Here is a 16,947-nt window from a genome sequence, read left to right as displayed (position 1 = left end):
ACCACCGAGCCTCTGGCTGGGACGGACTTGGGTGCAAAAACATTCAGCCAGAAGAAGACATGGACAGGACGAGCCTGAAACGGCTGCAGCCAGCCAAATTAGCCCTGACCTGAGGCCAGCCTGCTCTCACCAGATCTTGGAAGCTAGGGAGGGTCGGGCCCGGTTACTTCTTGGATGGGAGACCACCAGGGAAGGCCAGGGTCTCTATCCCGAGGCAGGCAATGAACAGCAAACCATCTCTGTTCATTTCTCGCCTTGAAACCCCTGCAAGGTCGCCAGAAGTCAGCTACACCTTAACAGCACTTCCTACCACCACCAGCCAAGGTCAGAGGGACCACTGGGACTTCTGCAAGTTCATACACGACTTCCCCCTCGCCTTTTCTTCCCATAGTTGCTAGACAAAGCCGTGACAACTGCATGTGGTTCAGCCTCACACTTCCCTGTAGCAGGAGTTGGCTCTTAACAGGTAAGCGGGGGCACAAGTGAGGCTTGCGGAACTTTTCACCCAACCAAGGCCACTCCTGGCATTGAAGATTGGAGGCAGGAACTACCCACGGCCCCTTCCCCTTCTCTTTTGGTGAGAGGGGGCAAACGGCACTGAGATTTTACAGTTTTAAAAATGAATTCATGGGCCACTGGGTGTGAGAATATTGGACGAGGAATAAGACACTGTAACGTCTCTTTCCTAAGATCACAGAACAAAAAAGGGAAAAATGCCAGGTGACTGTACAATACAAACCAAGGAAGCCCCTCTAAGCCGGGGGGGGGGGGCAAACTTGCTTAACGTGAGAGCCACAGAATAATCGTCAGATGTTTGAGAGCCGCAAGACGTGAGCATCAGATGTTGGAGAGCTGCAAGGAAGGAAGGAAGGAAGGAAAGCAAGTACAGTTTGGTGTAGTGGTTAAGTGTGCAGACTCTTATCTGGGAGAACCGGGTTTGATTCCCCACTCCCCCACTTGAAGCTGCTGGAATGGCCTTGGGTCAGCCAGAGCTCTCGTAGGAGTTGTCCTTGAAAGGGCAGCTGCTGTGAGAGCCCTCTCAGCCCCACCCACCTCACAGGTTCTCTGTTGTGGGGGAGGAAGGTAAAGGAGATTGTGAGCCGCTCTGAGACTCTTCGGAGTGGAGGGCAGAATATAAATCCAATGTCATCGTCTTCTTCTACATGGGGAGAGGTGAAAAGAAAGCAACTAAATTTAAATGCATTCTCCAATCTACCGGCTGGCTTGGCTTGGAGAAGTGATTTGCCTTTTCCAAAGTGGCTGATGAAGGGGTGGGGGCTTCGAGAGCCACACAATGTGTGTGAGAGAGCCACATGGGGCTCCCGAACCACAGTTTGGCCCCTCCTGCCCTCTGCGTTTCAGCGTGCAGGCTGCGTCAGGGAGAAGCAGAGCATTCACCTAGTGCTGGAACTGTCCACAGCAATTACGTTTTTTGAGGGGGGAATGGCTGTGAGGTTTGGGGGGTTTTTTTAGGGTTAGGGTTAACAATTGCAGTGGACAGCTCCAGCACTAGGTGAATGCTCTGGTTCCTCCTGACAAAGCCTGCACAGCAAAATGCATAGGAACTTTGTACAATAATTTTAAAAATCAACCATCTCTCATCTGGCTCTTTTCCCTTTTTGTTCTGTTGGCACATTGCTGGGTACAGCCCATTTCCCCCTCATCCTTGCCTTTTCTATGATCACCCGGCCTCCTGATTTCACTGTGCCACATGGCTTCCCACGCCCAACTTTTCTTGTGTTTTTATTTTGTTACATTCATATTCTGCCTTCCCCACAAACTGACTCAGGGCGGGTTACATCTTGTCCATATGTGTGGCTGGTATGTATGGATGTAACCGCCAATGTGTGTAACAACACACCATGTGTCCGAGAAAGGAGTTCTGCCCCTCCGAAAGCTCAAAGGACAATATATTTGCTATTTATAAGAGGACACAAGAACCTTTGATCTTTACAGCTGTAGAATTCTAAATCAAATTACTGATTTTAAAATGCTATGAAGGTACAGAATTGGGGGGCGGGGGGCTTTGCTACGTGGAAAACACCACTACAATGGACGTAGACTGCGGGCCTGCATGAAAGAACCTACAGTGCCCCCAAGTGGACAAATGCAGAGCTCACATTCTCTCCCCCCCCCCCCCCCGTCCTTCCAGCGGTGACATTTGCAAAACAATCAATATCTCATTATTGGCCATAATCACAAGCCAGTTGCTTGTTTGGATTTTGGTTTTGGGTTATTTTATTTTATTGTAGAAACAAACCTAAATGAGAAAACACCCCCCACCCCGCCGCCCTGTCTTAGATAGGCACACAACCACCGTAAAAGTCAAAATCATTATTGGCAGGAATGCTGCATGCAGAACACCCACGGCTGGAGGAAGCCACTGAACATCCTTTTCATCTAAGCTAAAAAAAGGAGGGAAAGGAAGAATAATAATCTAAGAGAAAGAGATGCTTGAACTCCAAAGCCTTGCCTGATGCTGGTGACCTTTTCCTAACTGCTGGAAGGAAAATGCTTGATAAATAAGTAAATAGGTCACCCTTGGGGGTTTTGCTTACACCCTTTTAATTAAAACCCTGCAGCTCCACTAAGGTCACTGTGAATGATGGAACCCTGAGTACAAAGCATTCTTCCAAGGGCAGGGAGGAATATAACAGTTTCTTTGGGGGGCACTGCTCACATTCTGCATGCACAAAAGGTGAAACACACACACGCACACACACCCATTCCCAGCCAGCTGGAAGACACAGGCAGAAGCGTCCTTGGCTGATGCCACTCCACTGATGCTTCTTTCTCCTTTGGCAGCAGGTCCTGTGTGGAGTGGGCTGATTTCGAGAAGTGGCACAGTGTCAGGCCAATTACATACATTTAAAACCAGTAAAACAATTGAAGCTAAAAACATTTTACAATCCCAAATAAAGGTAAAGATAGTCCCCTGTTCAAGCACCAGTCACATCACATTTTCACTGCAGACTTTTTTACAGGGTGGTTTACCATTGCCTTCCCCAGGCATCTACACTCCCCCCCCCCCCCGCAAGCTGGGGACTCATTTTACCCACCTCGGAAGGATGGAAGGCTGAGTCAACCTTGAGATGGCTACCTGAACCCAGCTTCTACTGGGATTGAACTCAGGTCGTGAGCAGAGAGCTCGGACTGCAGTACTGCAGCTTTACCACTCTGCGCCACAGGACTCCTACAAACCCCAATGGTACCCTACTATTCTCCTTGTGCTCTAGACTGCTGGACATCATGGAGCAGAGGTCCATCAGTGGCTATTAGCCACAGCATATTATTGGAACTCTGTCTGGGGCAGTGATGCTCTGTGCTTGGGGGGCGGGGGCACAATGGGAGGGCTTCTAGTGTCCTGGCCCCACTGGTGGACCTCTTGATGGCACTTGGGTTTTTTGGCCACTGTGTGACACAGAGTGTTGGAGTGGATGAGTCACTGGCCTGATCCAACAGGGCTTCTCTGATGTTCTTATCATATTGGGGGAGGGGGGACACTCAGAGGGCTCAGAGAGAATGTGGTGCCAGCTGTCCTTAATCGAAAGGCCGGCAAAACATCTCTGCCTTGCAGGCCCTCAGAACTGCATGAGGGCCACACAGCCCTGGTGTCATCTGGCAGAGAGTTCCACCGGGTAGGGGCCAGGGCTGAAAAAGTCGTGGCCTTCATTGAGGACAGCTGCACCTCGTTAGGTCACAATAGTGTTGCAGCTCTGCCGCGCCGCAGTCTTTGCAAGAAGTATGGCTTCCGATCAGGCAGGAATTCATGGGAGCACAAACCAGACAAGATCATAGAGAATGTTGAAACAAAGCTTCTTCTTTGGGACTTACGATTACAGTAATATAAACAATAAGATAACACCCCGGGTATCAAAACTGTAGGAAAAAATGAGAAATAGGGTTGACATTTCTATTTTGCTGGGTCCTGGGATTGCAAAGAAAGAAAAGGAGATCACCAAATACCAAGACCTACAAACAGTACATCTGGGGGAAGGTGCCCATCATGCCAGTTGTCACTGGAGACGTTGGAGAAGGCCTAGGAGTCTCAAGAAATGACTGGACCTCCTTCGTTCCTTGGTATATTGGGCAATGATATCACCAAATTGGCATCCATGGCAAAACTAAAGGCAGGACGTCTTGCTCAGGAACTAGCAGATAGTTGTCTTCAGTTCTGGGGAGGAATGGGATCCACGAATGAGGTGCCAGTGAGCAGACTGCAAGACTCAAGATTCATATCAATAGGAGCTGGTTCTGATGAAGTCATGCTTTCTATTATATGCAAGTACATGAAGACCTTACCCAAGAAGCAGTGCCCATAAATCCTAGGTTTCCTTATATGTAATCTGCTGCATTAGGTAGATTGTCTTCTTGAGGAAATATTATACAATACAGCCATTCTGAAAGTCAATAAAATCTGAATCTGACTTTTTTAAAAAGGAGACATTCTGGACATTCTGTGCGTTGAGCAAATAACACCAGCTCAGCTTTAGAAGACAGTGTTGCTTGGAAGAGCAAGAATCCTAGCAAAGATACATCTGCAATTCCCACAAACCTGGCAAGATCTCAAATTCCAGAACACTACCTACCGATCAAACATCTGTGAAATAATAACAACAACTCTAGATTCTAATATACATGTCTTCATAGATAAAGCTATAAATGGTGTAGAAAAAATAACTTTTCCCCATCTCCAATAATACTACAATTCAGGGCCACCTAATGGTGTTCCTGAACCATGTTTTGGGACCAACAAAAGAAAGGACTTTTTTTGCACACGCTGTCACAAGATGGCAGCAAGGGCTATTATTAGTTTATTGATCTATTTGCCACGGCATAATCATAAAGTTCACAAGTCTTAGGGGGGGAATCGTGGTGATTTGACCTGTCTAGCCATCCATAGCAGATGAGACCTCCACCTTTAGGTAGTACAGCACTCAACACCAATGGCTAGGGAGCAGAAGTAGAGGGACAACAGACCCAGCCTGTGGGCTTTGTGGAGACATGTGGTTAACCATGGGATGCTGGGCTAGATGGACCTTTGCTCTAATGTAGCAGGGCTCTTCCTATGCCAGTTTGGTGTAGTCGTTAAGTGTGCGGACTCCTATCTGGGAGAACCGGGTTTGATTCCCCACTCCTCCTCCTGCACCAGCTGGAATGGCCTTGGGTCAGCCATAGCTCTTGTAGTTGTCCTTGAAAGGCACCTTCTGGGAGAGCTCTCTCAGCCCCACCTACCTCACAGAGTGTCTGTTGTGCAGGGGGGGAGGTAAAGGAGATTGTGACCGCTCTGAGACTGAGATTCAGAGTATAGGGCGGGATATAAGTCCAATATCTTCTTCTTCTGATGAATCGTGATCATGTACTCCATTTTAATAACCCTCTCTATAGAGTGAGCGCTCATTTAAAGAAGCAACCAATGGCATTCATGTGCACATTAAGTTTTACTACGATGTATGAATGTATAGCTCTGCCTCTGTAAATATACACCAAGAACGGACTCAGGTGGGAAAAGTTTGTACAACACTTGTTTGCTCAAGCAACGACTGTAGCACTGGCTCTCCAGAAATCGCAAGCACAACAGCTGACAGGAATGCAGAAGTGGCCAACAGGTCAAAGGGGCAGAGAGCATCACTTGCCCAGTGATGGGAGCCTAGAAAAATATGCATTGGAGGTTATTTGCATTTACTCAAGACTGGAACATCTCAGTTACCCTGTTCAGATATCTCAGATCTACCCATGTCAAGTGTCAACATCAAACAAACCCGAGGGAAATAGACGGGACTGACTTCTTTTGCCACATTTCCTCGCTATTCTCATACCAATTAGCCTTTTGAACGGCTGAAAATGGAAATCCACTGGCAAGTCACAGTTCTGATGGAAATGTTTAATCAACTGATTCATCCTTTTAATTACCTGATCCACTTTAACAGTCAGTGTTTCCCCATGTGACAAAACATGTCATAACACGATAGTCCTCATTGCTCTTCCAAAATGGACAAACGCAGAACTGGACAGAGCATTTTCATCAGGCAAGAAAACCAAGTCTCCCAGCCAAGCAGCTCTCAGCCAAAATGCCTGCTTGGGGTGCGCAATGACATCGCAACAGTCCTTAGGATAGTGAGGGGTCTTCCTTTTGGGCTTCCACAGTTTTGACCTTCTCGGCTTCTGAGTCATCCTGCATCTTCTGAAGGACACTTTGGAGCCTCGTTACCACAGCAGCATCCTTAGCGGCACCTTCCTGAGGACCCTGCTGGGCTACCTGTAGAGCAAAGACAAAGCCACACCACAGAGTTCATGAATGAAGCCAAGAGAGGATCTTCCATTCTCTTATAAAAAGTCTATTGTTATATCAAACACAGAGAGACTACAGTTGAGTGGTGGAGCTCATCCTTCACGGGCCCCAAGTTCAGTCCCTGCTACTTCCAGGAAAAGGTCTAAGACAGAAAGTGCAAGACAGGACCTTCCCAACTCTAGTTTGGTGCAGTGGTTAAGTGTGCGGACTCTTATCTGGGAGAACCGGGTTTGATTCCCCACTCCTCCACTAGCACCTGCTGGAATGGCCTCAGGTCAGCCATAGCTCTGGCAGAGGTTGTCCTTGAAAGGGAAGCTGCTGTGAGAGCCCTCTCAGTCCCACCCACCTCACAAGGTGTCTGTTGTGGGGGGAGAAGATAGAGGAGATTGTGAGCCGCTCTGAGTCTCTGATGCAGAGAGAAGGGCAGGGTATAAATCTGCAGTCTTCAGTCTTCTTCTAGACCATGGAGAGCCACTGTCAGTCACAGCAGACGATGCTGGGCAAGAGGGGCTTTGTGTCAGGCAGCTTTTTGTGTTCCAAAGCCACTGCAACCAATTTCCAGGCTTCTTGTGCTGCTTCAGGCAACTAAGTCAGGCAGCAGGCCAACCAGGCTCATCCAGCCTCCAGAATACTGACTGAGCCACCTACGGCTGCTGCTATAACCTTCCCGCTAGTTCTATTCTGGTATAAAACTTGCTCAGGGACACTCTGTTTAACAGGATGCCTTTTAAATGAACATGTTGCTTAGAACTATTTCCTTGCATCCCCCCTGTGCTGTGGTGGCAGCTGTCACCGAAGCACCCTGGAAAAACCCCACCCAAACAATCTGGCCTCAGCAGCCAATCAGAAGCTCCACCTGGCAAAAGTCCCACCTGGCCTCACCCACCTCATAAAAATGCTTGGAGGGCAGCAGGAAAAGTGCTGGTAGGTGCCACAGTGCCCAAGGGGCACCACACTGGGGGTGGGGGGGCTGCTCTAAAAGGTTGCATTCAAAGTACCTATTCCTTTCTGTGCTAAACTTCATGGCTCAGCACTTACCTGCAGGACAGTGAAATCAGGCTGCCCACAAACAAAGCAGAAGTTTCTACGTACTCAGAGGTGGTGGGTGGGAATCTCTCCCCCAGCATGTGGGAAAATGTGGCTTCAAATAAAAGAACGCCCTGATGAGGGCTGAGCATGCTCTGGGAGGCCTAGAAGGCTGAAGTCAGTTGAAAAAAGAGAAAATGAACAGTTCAAGTCTCTAGGAGCTTATCGTATTCAGAGGCTGCAGCCGGGGGTGGGATTTCACAATGGCTTCTTCCATTCCACAGTGGGGAAGCAATTCCACTTGGCTTCATTCTGGCACAAGCCTTTAAAGCTGAGAGAAGGAGCCTGAGACGTCAGGGTGGTGGGAGGTGAGTGAGAAGAGAAGGATGTCCATCCACAAAGTCTCAAAAGGTTCTTGGGAGAGAAAGACATCAAGAGAATAATTTTTAAAAATCCACTAAGAAAGTGGGGGTGCCCTTTCAAGCACAGAGAACATACAGGACTAGGGGAGGCCAAGGACAAGGCAGCACCCAGTGGATGGAGATGGGGGGCTTGCTGGGAGGAGTTAACAGTAAAGACCAGGAGTGGCCAAACCTGCTTAACTTAAGAGCCACATAGAATAAACGTCAGATGTTGGAGAGCTGGAAGGCATGAACGTCAGATGTGTGAGAGCCAGAAGGCAGGCAGGCAAATAGAGGGGGGGAGGGAAAGAATGGTGGAAAGAAAACAACTTTTACTTTAAATGCATTCCCCAAGCCACTGGCTGGCTTGGAGAAGTGATTTAAAGAGACTAATGCCTTTTCTAAGACAGCCGACGGGGCAGCGGGGGCTTTGAGAGCCATACAATAGTTTGGCCACCCCGATAAAGACTGGTCATTTTAACTCACTTCAGCAATCTGGAAAGATGGGGAAAAGATGGGAGATGCTCTTTGTGAGGCCAAGCCTTTATTTCAAATCAATAGCAGGCTCCAGCCCAAGGAAGCCACTGCAAATACCAGACCCTGGGGCAACCCAAGACCCAAAGCGCACCTCTTTGTCCCTCTGAACAGGCAATGTGGAGTCAGGAAAGTACGACCTGAGTTTGGAGCAACTCCTGAGTGTCCACAAGGCAGCTCTACCACAGTTCATTGCCAGAGTCTCTCAAGGTTAAAAAAAAGAGGTAGGAGATAAGAAGCTACTAGTGAGGCTGGCAAGAGTGAGACTTAAAGGCCTCTGCCCTTAGCAGTCCTCGGACTGAGTCTCTGCTGCAGATACTGAGATGGCTGAGAAGATACTGAGATGGCATCTGCTGCAGATGCAGATGGCTGAGAAGCTGAATGCATTTTTTGCCTCCGCCTTCACTGTGGAAGATGAGAAGTGTTTGCCTGCTCCAGAACCACTAATTTTGGAAGACCTGAGTCAGATTGAGGTGACAAGAGAGGAGGTCCTACAACTGATAGACGAATTAAAAACTAATAAGTCACCAGGTCCCGATGGCATACATCCAAGAGTTCTGAAAGAACTCAAAGTTGAACTTGTGGATCTTCTTGAAATCTGCCTCCGTTCCTGAGGACTGGAAGGCAGCAAATGTCACCCCCATCTTTAAAAAGGGTTCCAGAGGAGATCCGGGAAACTACAGGCCAGGCAGTCTGACTTCAATACCGGGAAAGTTGGTAGAAACCATTATCAAGGACAGAATGAGTAGGCACATTGATGAACACGGGTTATTGAGGAAGACTCAGCATGGGTTCTGTAAGGGAGGATCTTGCCTCACTAACCTGTTACATTTCTTTGAGGGGGTGAACAAACTTGTGGACAAAGGGGACCCAATAGATGTTGTTTACCTTGACTTCCAGAAAGCTTTTGATAAAGTTCCTCATCAAAGGCTCCTTAGAAAGCTCAAGAGTCATGGAGCAAAAGGACAGGTCCTCTTGTGGATCAAAAACTGGCTGATTAATAGGAAGCAGAGAGTGAGTATAAATGGGCAGTCTTTGCAGTGGAGGACGGTAAGCAGTGGGGTGCAGCAGGGCTCAGTACTGGGTCCCATGCTCTTTAACTTGTTCATAAATGATTTGGAGTTGGGAGTGAGCAGTGAAGTGGCCAAGTTTGCAGATGACACTAAATTGTTCAGGGTGATAAGAACCAGAGAGGATTGTGAGGCACTCCAAAGGGATCTGCTGAGGCTGGGTGAGTGGGCATCAACATGGCAGATGAGGTTCAATGTGGCCAAGTGCAAAGTAATGCACATAAGGGCCAAGAATCCCAGCTACAAATACAAGTTGATGGGGTGTGAACTGGCAGAGACTGACCAAAAGAGAGATCTTGGGGTCGTGGTAGATAACTCACTGAAAATGTCAAGACAGTGTGTGATCGCAATAAAGAAGGCCAACACCATGCTGGGAATTATTAGGAAGGGAATTGATAACAAATCAGCCAGTATCATAATGCCCCTGTATAAATCGATGGTGCGGTCTCATTTGGAGTTCTGGTCTCATTGTGTGCAGTTCTGGTTGTTGCACCTCAAAAAGGATATTATAGCATTGGAGAAAGTCCAGAAAAGGGCAACTAGAATGATTAAAGGGTTGGAACACTTTCCCTATGAAGAAAGGTTGAAATGCTTGGGGCTCTTTAGCTTGGAGAAACGTCGCCTGTGGGGTGACATGATAGAGGTTTACAAGATAATGCATGGGATGGAGAAAGTAGAGAAAGTAGTACTTTTCTCCCTTTCTCACAATACAAGAACTCATGGGCATTCGATGAAACTGCTGAGCAGTCAGGATAAAAGGAAGTACTTCTTCACCTAAAGGGTGATTAACATGTGGAATTCACTGCCACAGGAGGTGGTGGCGGCTACAAGCAAAGCCAGCTTCACGAGGGGATTGGATAAAAATATGGAGCAGAGGTCCATCAGTGGCTATTAGCCACAGTGTGTGTGTGTGTATATATAATTTTTGGGGGGCTACTGTGTGACACAGAGTGTTGGACTGGATTGGCCTGATCCAACATGGCTTCTCTTATGTTCTTATACCAACTCCAGAATTTCGACAGGACCTGTTTGGAACACTCTTGCCCCCATGTTAGACATTTCATGTTAGACTTCAAGAATCAGCCAACAAAAACTGATCCCTCTTCCTAATTATCTGTTGTTACTTCCCTGTGTTGTTATGTTGATAATCTGGATTTTTGTCACTATTTTATACTTTGCTGAATTTTACTTAAACGGTCATGTAGTTCTAATAAGGTGCTGTATGTGACTCAGAAAAGACTTTTGTGGTGCATAAGTTTAGTAAACACATTTTTCATGATCAAAAGCAAAAATGTATTCTTTAACCACTGACTACTGTTAAAGCCATGGGGTGTTTTAAACAACCCCTTGATCCTGGAGTTCCTTAAAGCTCAGAATGCCATGTTGCATTGGGACTATTCCAGTAATTGAGGGGAAAGTTTACTGCGCAACATACTGCCCAATTACTGACCTCCTTATAGTGAAAGAAGATTAATTTGGGATTTCGTGCACTCGGGCAGTAGCAGCTCTGAACTGACTTACAGCTATTAACCTTTCACTTCCAGGTTGTGCAATCACTCATCGGGCAAAGCAGTTCATTTCCGTACTTACACTGCTTGTCGTTTTTCTTCGCAAGATAATGCCCTCTGCCAAGAGAGCTTTCCCTGTTTCTTCAAACAGTCTGTCCTCCTCCACCTCGCTCTGCTTCTGCAGTTCAGTGTACTTCTCAACAAACCTGGAATCCAACAGGCACTAGATCAGCCGAACAGTCATCAAAAGCAGGGGAAACAAATTTCCATTCCATTTGCTCAGAGGAATATCCTCAGGTCAATGTTTATCCACTTACCTTTGACAGGTGGATTTAAAGTTTAATTTGGACAGTTCAAAGGCCTTCGGACCATTTCCATAAGCTTCATAAAATTTCCTGCACAATAAGATAAGTACATTTCAGTCTGGAATGACTCTGTGTGAAGACTGATGTTACCACCAGCAAGGATTTAAAGACACAGAGAGGGGATTAGAGTAGTTCCTTTTCTGTGTCTTATGGCATGGCTGGAGGGTGTATGTCAACAGTGCCTCTATGAGTCCCTAGGAACTCCAGCCTGCATCCATGATAGAACAAACAAAGGATATTACTGTAGAAACAAAAACACAGAATCTGCACCAGAGTACAGTTAACTCTTAAAATGTTAGCCTAGATCTATAGCAAAATGGGTCCATCATGTCTGGCAGATGACCTCTTTATTTCCCCTCCCCCATACTGCCATAATCTCCAAGACCAGCCAACAATGTTCCCAGGGATTATGGCAAGGAAGGTGTGAAGGCACACCTGGAAGAGCACACGCTTAGCAGAACATCCCATGTTTAAAAGCCAAGCATCTCTAGTTAAAAGGATCTCATGCAGCAGGCCTCAGGAAAGACTTCTCCGCTTGAAACCCTGGAGAGCTGCAGCCAGTCAGAGTGGACAACACACTGAGACAGTACAAAGGACAACATGTTCATGCAGTCCCAAACCTGCGGCACAATGACAAAGATGCTGGCTGCCTTGGCTATACAAGACTCTTCTTTACAGAACTCCTTGCAGACTTAAGTTTGAACGTTTTATTTTAAGCAACTTGTAGAACAAGATTTTAGTTGAACTGGCTTTTGGTAACATGGCAAGTCTCTAAATGCAAGTGCATTTCGTATTTCAGAAAACTGTTTGTCAAGGAAGTATTGTTGCCTACTCCATGCACGTGGGGGGGAGGTCAAAATGACTTCAAAATGCATTTTGATTTCTTGCAGTTATGAGCAGAGCTTGCAGCAACTAAACTGCGATCAGTATTTATACACAAATATTTGGAATTTCTGTAAATCTTTATCAAGATTTCTGTTTACGTCGTCCTGACCTGGATAGCCCAGGCAAGCCCAGTCTCATCCGATCCCAGAAGCTAAGCAGGGCTGACCCTGGCACGTCCTTGGACTTCTCGGAATGGCCTCCATGCCCCAGCAGGGGTCACCAGAAGCTGCCACCCGCATGCACACACACTCCAACGCCCCCCCCCCGCCGAAAATATTTCTGTTTATGTTATGGATTGGCGTGAGAGTTCACATCTGAGAAGTTGTCAGTGACCAACATTTAGTAAACTTAATAAACGGCTTCCCGTTTATTAGTATAAGCAATACTAACCTAGAGACGGTCTGTTGGCCAAGAAATCAGCCACTTGCTTGATGCTAAACCAAAACACAAGAACTGCCACCCCTTCAAAATTCATGCCCTTAAATGAACTGCTTACAACTCTCTCACTTGACCTATCAATCTGAAATACGGCATTACATCAGCCCTTTAACCCAACTGTCAAATCTCATCTGTTAAAAGGCTACCCTGTTTTGTACCAGCCTCTTTGAGTTCTGGAGTTCTACATAACGATAAATAGAGAAGTACCTCCCCCCTTCCAGGCTTACGCTCGGATCTCATCTTCCTTGTAAAGAACGGCGGGGACGGTTTCCCGCACTTTGCCGTACAGTGGACGGAGTTCCTTGTAGACAGGCTCCTTCAGTGGGGGGAAAGCAGCATAAACATCAAACCAGATTGGTTTTTTGGATTCAGGTATCACTCCAGAACGCATCAGGTCCCGCGTCCTGAGGAAAAAGATGTCAAGTACTGCAAGTTCTTCACCAGTCCATGCACCAAAGTTTCCCCAAAGGTTTTATTTGATAGGGAAAACATGACAGTCAAGCAAGTTCTATCTTGCTAAACTTGCTGAAGTGCTATCAGTGAAGAACTGGGTCAGGAAAAGTCACCGCAAAAGGCAAAATCACATCCCAAACGCTCATCTCTGCTCCCCTCCCCCAAAACTGGACTCCTCATTGGTTAGGAAACATTTCCCTTCTAAAGCAGCAGCTTTACTCTCTACTAAAGGTAATTTCTACTTGCACTACTTACAGGAAGCAGAGTATTCATTCTTCTACTCTTGCAATGTTTCAGAAAAAGGCCCTTTTTGAGCAAACACAGAAAAGATTTCCCATTTTGGCTTTGTGCTCTCTCTCTCTCTCTCTCTGCTCCCCCAGATATGCCATCCTGATTTTCAAAAGCAGCTGCTGTAACTTTGCTGCATCACAGTTTAGTGTGCTGGTTAAGTGTGGGGACTCTCATCTGGGAGAACTGGGTTTGATCCCCCACTCCTCAACTTGCAGTTGCTGGAATGGCCTTGGGTCAGCTATAAGAACATAAGAGAAGCCATGTTGGATCAGGCCAATGGCCAGTCCAACACTCTGTGTCACACAGTGGCTATCGCAGGAGTTGTCCTTGAAAGGGCACCTTCTGGGAGAGCCCTCTCAGCCCCACTCACCTCACAAGGTGTCTGTTGTGGGGGAAGAGGATATAGGAGATTGTAAGCCGCTCTGAGTCACTGATTCAGAGAGACGGGCAGGGTATAAATCTGCAGTCTTCTTCTTCTTCACAGGCCTTCTGTTTCTGTTGCTCAAGCGATTCATTCCACTTTGCTCACTCTGGGATGGAACTGTCATAAAACCATGATCTGAAACCATGACTTCAAGCAACCTGGACTAGCCTTAACCCGTATTAATGTACACCAGGGGTGGGGAACCTCCAGTCCGGCCCGCGAGGCTCCTTGGACCGGCCCCCAGAACAACCCAGGCCGAGCACACGCACATGTGCGCGTGCACACACCCACCCAAATGCACATTCCATATGCCTGTGCAGGGCTTCCTTGCCGACCCATGCCAATCCTTTTGCACGCACCAATGAGCTGTGCGCAGGTCCAGGGAACGCTTCCGAGCCTGGCCCCACCCTGATCCTTTTGCGCTCGCCAAGAAGCTCTGCACAGGTCCCCAGCACACTTCCTGGCCTGACCACACCCCTTTCCTTTCTCACATGCCAAGGAGATCAGAGCAGGCACTGAACGAGGAGCACGTGCATGCCGCCTGCCTGCTATTGCCAAAGCCTCTGCCCCCCCCTTCCTCCTCTTTTCTCAGGCTGAGGCACACTGGTGAGCAGCAACAGGAGTCAAGAACGGCAGAACGTGCCCCTGCGCACCCACAGGGCATGCGGGGGAAGTTGGCTGGCTTGGCAAGACTGAGGCAATTTCACTTCCATGGGGGCGTGGGAGGGAGGCAGAGGGGCCAGGCTTACAGAGCTGGGAGAACTGGGTGGGGAAGGGGAGGGGAGGCAATGGGAGCTGGAGAAGTGAGGAAGGGGAGGCAGCCAGGCCCATAGCTGGGGGGGGGGGGACCCATTTAATCAATCCCCGCTTGACCCCTAGGGCTCCTCAAATGGGTGCCCATGGAGTGCGGGGATGATGGAGGCGGCTCGCAGACCAAAAGAAAGGTCCCGCCATCGGTCATTTAGCTGCTCAGGGGAGGGGGACTGGAGTGTGCAGAGCTGGGAGAAGTGAGGAAAAGCTGTGGCACGTGCAGGTGAAAGGCAGCCGCAGGAAGAAGTAATCTCTCCTCTCCAGATCTATATTTGCAATGCATAGGATCAATCCAGAAACTTTTGTTAATGGCCACAGTCAATCAAATAGCCGGATGATTTGTGATGCTGCAAGCTGTACATTAAATAGAATTCAGTTGCAGAAAGGAGCTTTACCAATTTATAAATAGCCCCCCCCCCACCCCTCTGATCTATTGCTTTGCATATTTTTCAAACAACTTCATACTTGTGTCCCCAAATATTCCAGGCACCCTGGTTTTTCTTAAATGATCCGATTTTCTCTAATGTGGCTAGATGTCGGGACTATGTCTGTCCAGCAGTATATTTCACTCTCAGCTCTGTCCCTGAAGCAAGTTTTGTGTCCTGGGAGTTCAGCAATCCTGCCAGTTTGTGGGTTTGACTGAGTTCCTCACCCTCCTGTTTGCTTCACATTCCTTTTGAAATGCTCCTGCCCCAAAGTTCTTTCCTATCAATGCCCGTTCTGTTTGTGGAGGGAACCCCACAAAGGTAGATCACTCGATATGTCACTTCCACACCCACCCCCCCACAACGCCTCACCAAAGGGAAGCAGTTCCAGCCATCACATTAGGGGTGAGTCAGTTAAATGTTTGACCAAATATAGCAGGCAAATTTTTAAGTTGATTTTGTGTGGCCCTCGAATGATGTCATAGATATCCAAATGGCCCTTGGCAGAAAAAAGGTTCCCCACCCCTGATGTACACTGATGCAAATGGTTGAGGCAACCCACAGATATTTACTTGGAATTAAGTCCAACATTTACTCCAATGTAAGCTCTTGTGAATCAAGGGTTCACATATGATGCAGCTTACTACTACTGTGCATGGGAATACATGCATGGCCATAGAAGCCCACACACACATACAAATGTGTGTTTGGGGAGGGACGGTGGCTCAGTGGTAGAGCATCTGCTTGGTAAGCAGAAGGTCCCAGGTTCAACCCCTGGCATCTCCAAAAAAGGGTCCAGGCAAATAGGTGTGAAAAACCTCAGCTTGAGACCCTGGAGAGCCGCTGCCAGTCTGAGAAGACAATACTGACTTTGATGGACCAAAGGTCTGATTCAGTATAAGGCAGCTTCATATGCTTCATATGTTCAAATATACATTACAGTAAAATGAATAGGCATATACACCTACACACCGATATATGCAGTATATATCTGCAATGCATATACATCAGCCCCAGAAAAACAGACGTATTTTTCAGCTTCAGATAAATGATAATTAAAGGGGAAAAAGGAAAGGAAAGGTCCCCTGTGCAAGCACCAGTCGTTTCCAACTCTGGGGTGACGTTGCTTTCACAACATTTTCATGGTGGTTTGCCATTGCCTTCCTCAGTCATCTGCACTTTACTTCCAAGCAAGCTGGGGACTCCTTTTACTGACCTCGGAAGGATGGAAGGCTGAGTCAACGTGGAGCCGGCTACCTGAACCAGCTTCTGCTGGGATCGAACTCGGGACTCCGACTGCAGTACTGCAGCTTGACCACTCTGCGCCACGGGGCTCAATAATTAAAGCCCTAAGCAGCCTCTCGTTCGGCAGCCCTGCCCCCCCCCCCTCTTTCCACACGGCAAAGCGGCCTCGCCCTTTAAGGATGCCATCCTCCAGGTGGGACCTTGGGAGCTCATCTGCAGACTACCGAGGCCAGTCCCCCGGAGAAAACGGCTGTTTGGGGACCCAATGAGGTCCCAGGCTCCACGCGTTTCTCATCTTGGATCTCGCCCTCGCCCCTTTACATGCACCACCTCCCTGCCCCATCTCACCGAGTGAACACGGTCCCCCATTTTTCCAGCCTGCTGCCAGCCATCGCGGCGCCTCTTGCCGAGCTAGGCCTTTCTTAACAACCAGGCTCCGGCCCTTAGCAACCAGCAACCCGGAAGTGCGAAGCCGCGCGAGACTTGACGGCGGGGCCGGGAATATCAAAGAGCTGCAGTCCGCATGGATCGCCTGGAAGGACGTCCGGCTTCCTATTGCAGTTGGTACAAGCCCTCCATTGTGCCGGGTTCAAGTACTGGAAACGCGCAGGAACGGATCAATTCTTCATTTTAGCTCATTTAAAAATACATTTAAAATAGTCGGTATGGTTAGGTACTCCTGCTGCAGTATTTTGATATAATGGTTGTCTCAATGTACTTATTTAAAAACGTGCCATTGACTTAAAACCTTTGTTTTTACTTAGTGTTATCCTGCCTTTC

The 16,947-nt window shown here is 47.8% G+C and overlaps 1 protein-coding gene across 1 annotated transcript; it reads right to left on the bottom strand.

Annotated features, from left to right (window-relative positions):
* Positions 1–5,869: 5,869 nt before the first annotated feature.
* On the bottom strand, positions 5,870–16,697 carry MRPS23 (mitochondrial ribosomal protein S23). The gene is made up of 5 exons (XM_060259224.1): positions 16,516–16,697; positions 12,747–12,923; positions 11,149–11,226; positions 10,914–11,037; positions 5,870–6,259 (listed from the first exon to the last, which is right to left on the bottom strand). Exons 1-5 carry the CDS (start codon positions 16,557–16,559, stop codon positions 6,110–6,112), a joined length of 573 nt encoding a protein of 190 aa, XP_060115207.1. The 5' UTR covers positions 16,560–16,697; the 3' UTR covers positions 5,870–6,109.
* Positions 16,698–16,947: the final 250 nt, after the last annotated feature.

The sequence above is a fragment of the Heteronotia binoei genome, chromosome 18, assembly GCF_032191835.1.
Source record: "Heteronotia binoei isolate CCM8104 ecotype False Entrance Well chromosome 18, APGP_CSIRO_Hbin_v1, whole genome shotgun sequence".
NCBI classification, from domain to species: Eukaryota; Metazoa; Chordata; class Lepidosauria; order Squamata; family Gekkonidae; genus Heteronotia; species Heteronotia binoei.
Note: the sequence above shows the minus strand (reverse complement) of the source record. Positions and strands in the feature narration are given on the sequence as shown.

Coding starts and splice junctions, on each gene's coding strand:
- MRPS23 (XM_060259224.1), bottom strand. CDS start 16,559: ATGGCTGGCAGCAGGCTGGAAAAATGGGGGACCGTGTTCACTCG. Junction 11,227..12,746: donor AAGGAAGATGAGATCCGAGC/GTAAGCCTGGAA, acceptor CTTATTGTGCAG/GAAATTTTATGAAGCTTATG. Junction 11,038..11,148: donor TTTAAATCCACCTGTCAAAG/GTAAGTGGATAA, acceptor GTTGGATTCCAG/GTTTGTTGAGAAGTACACTG.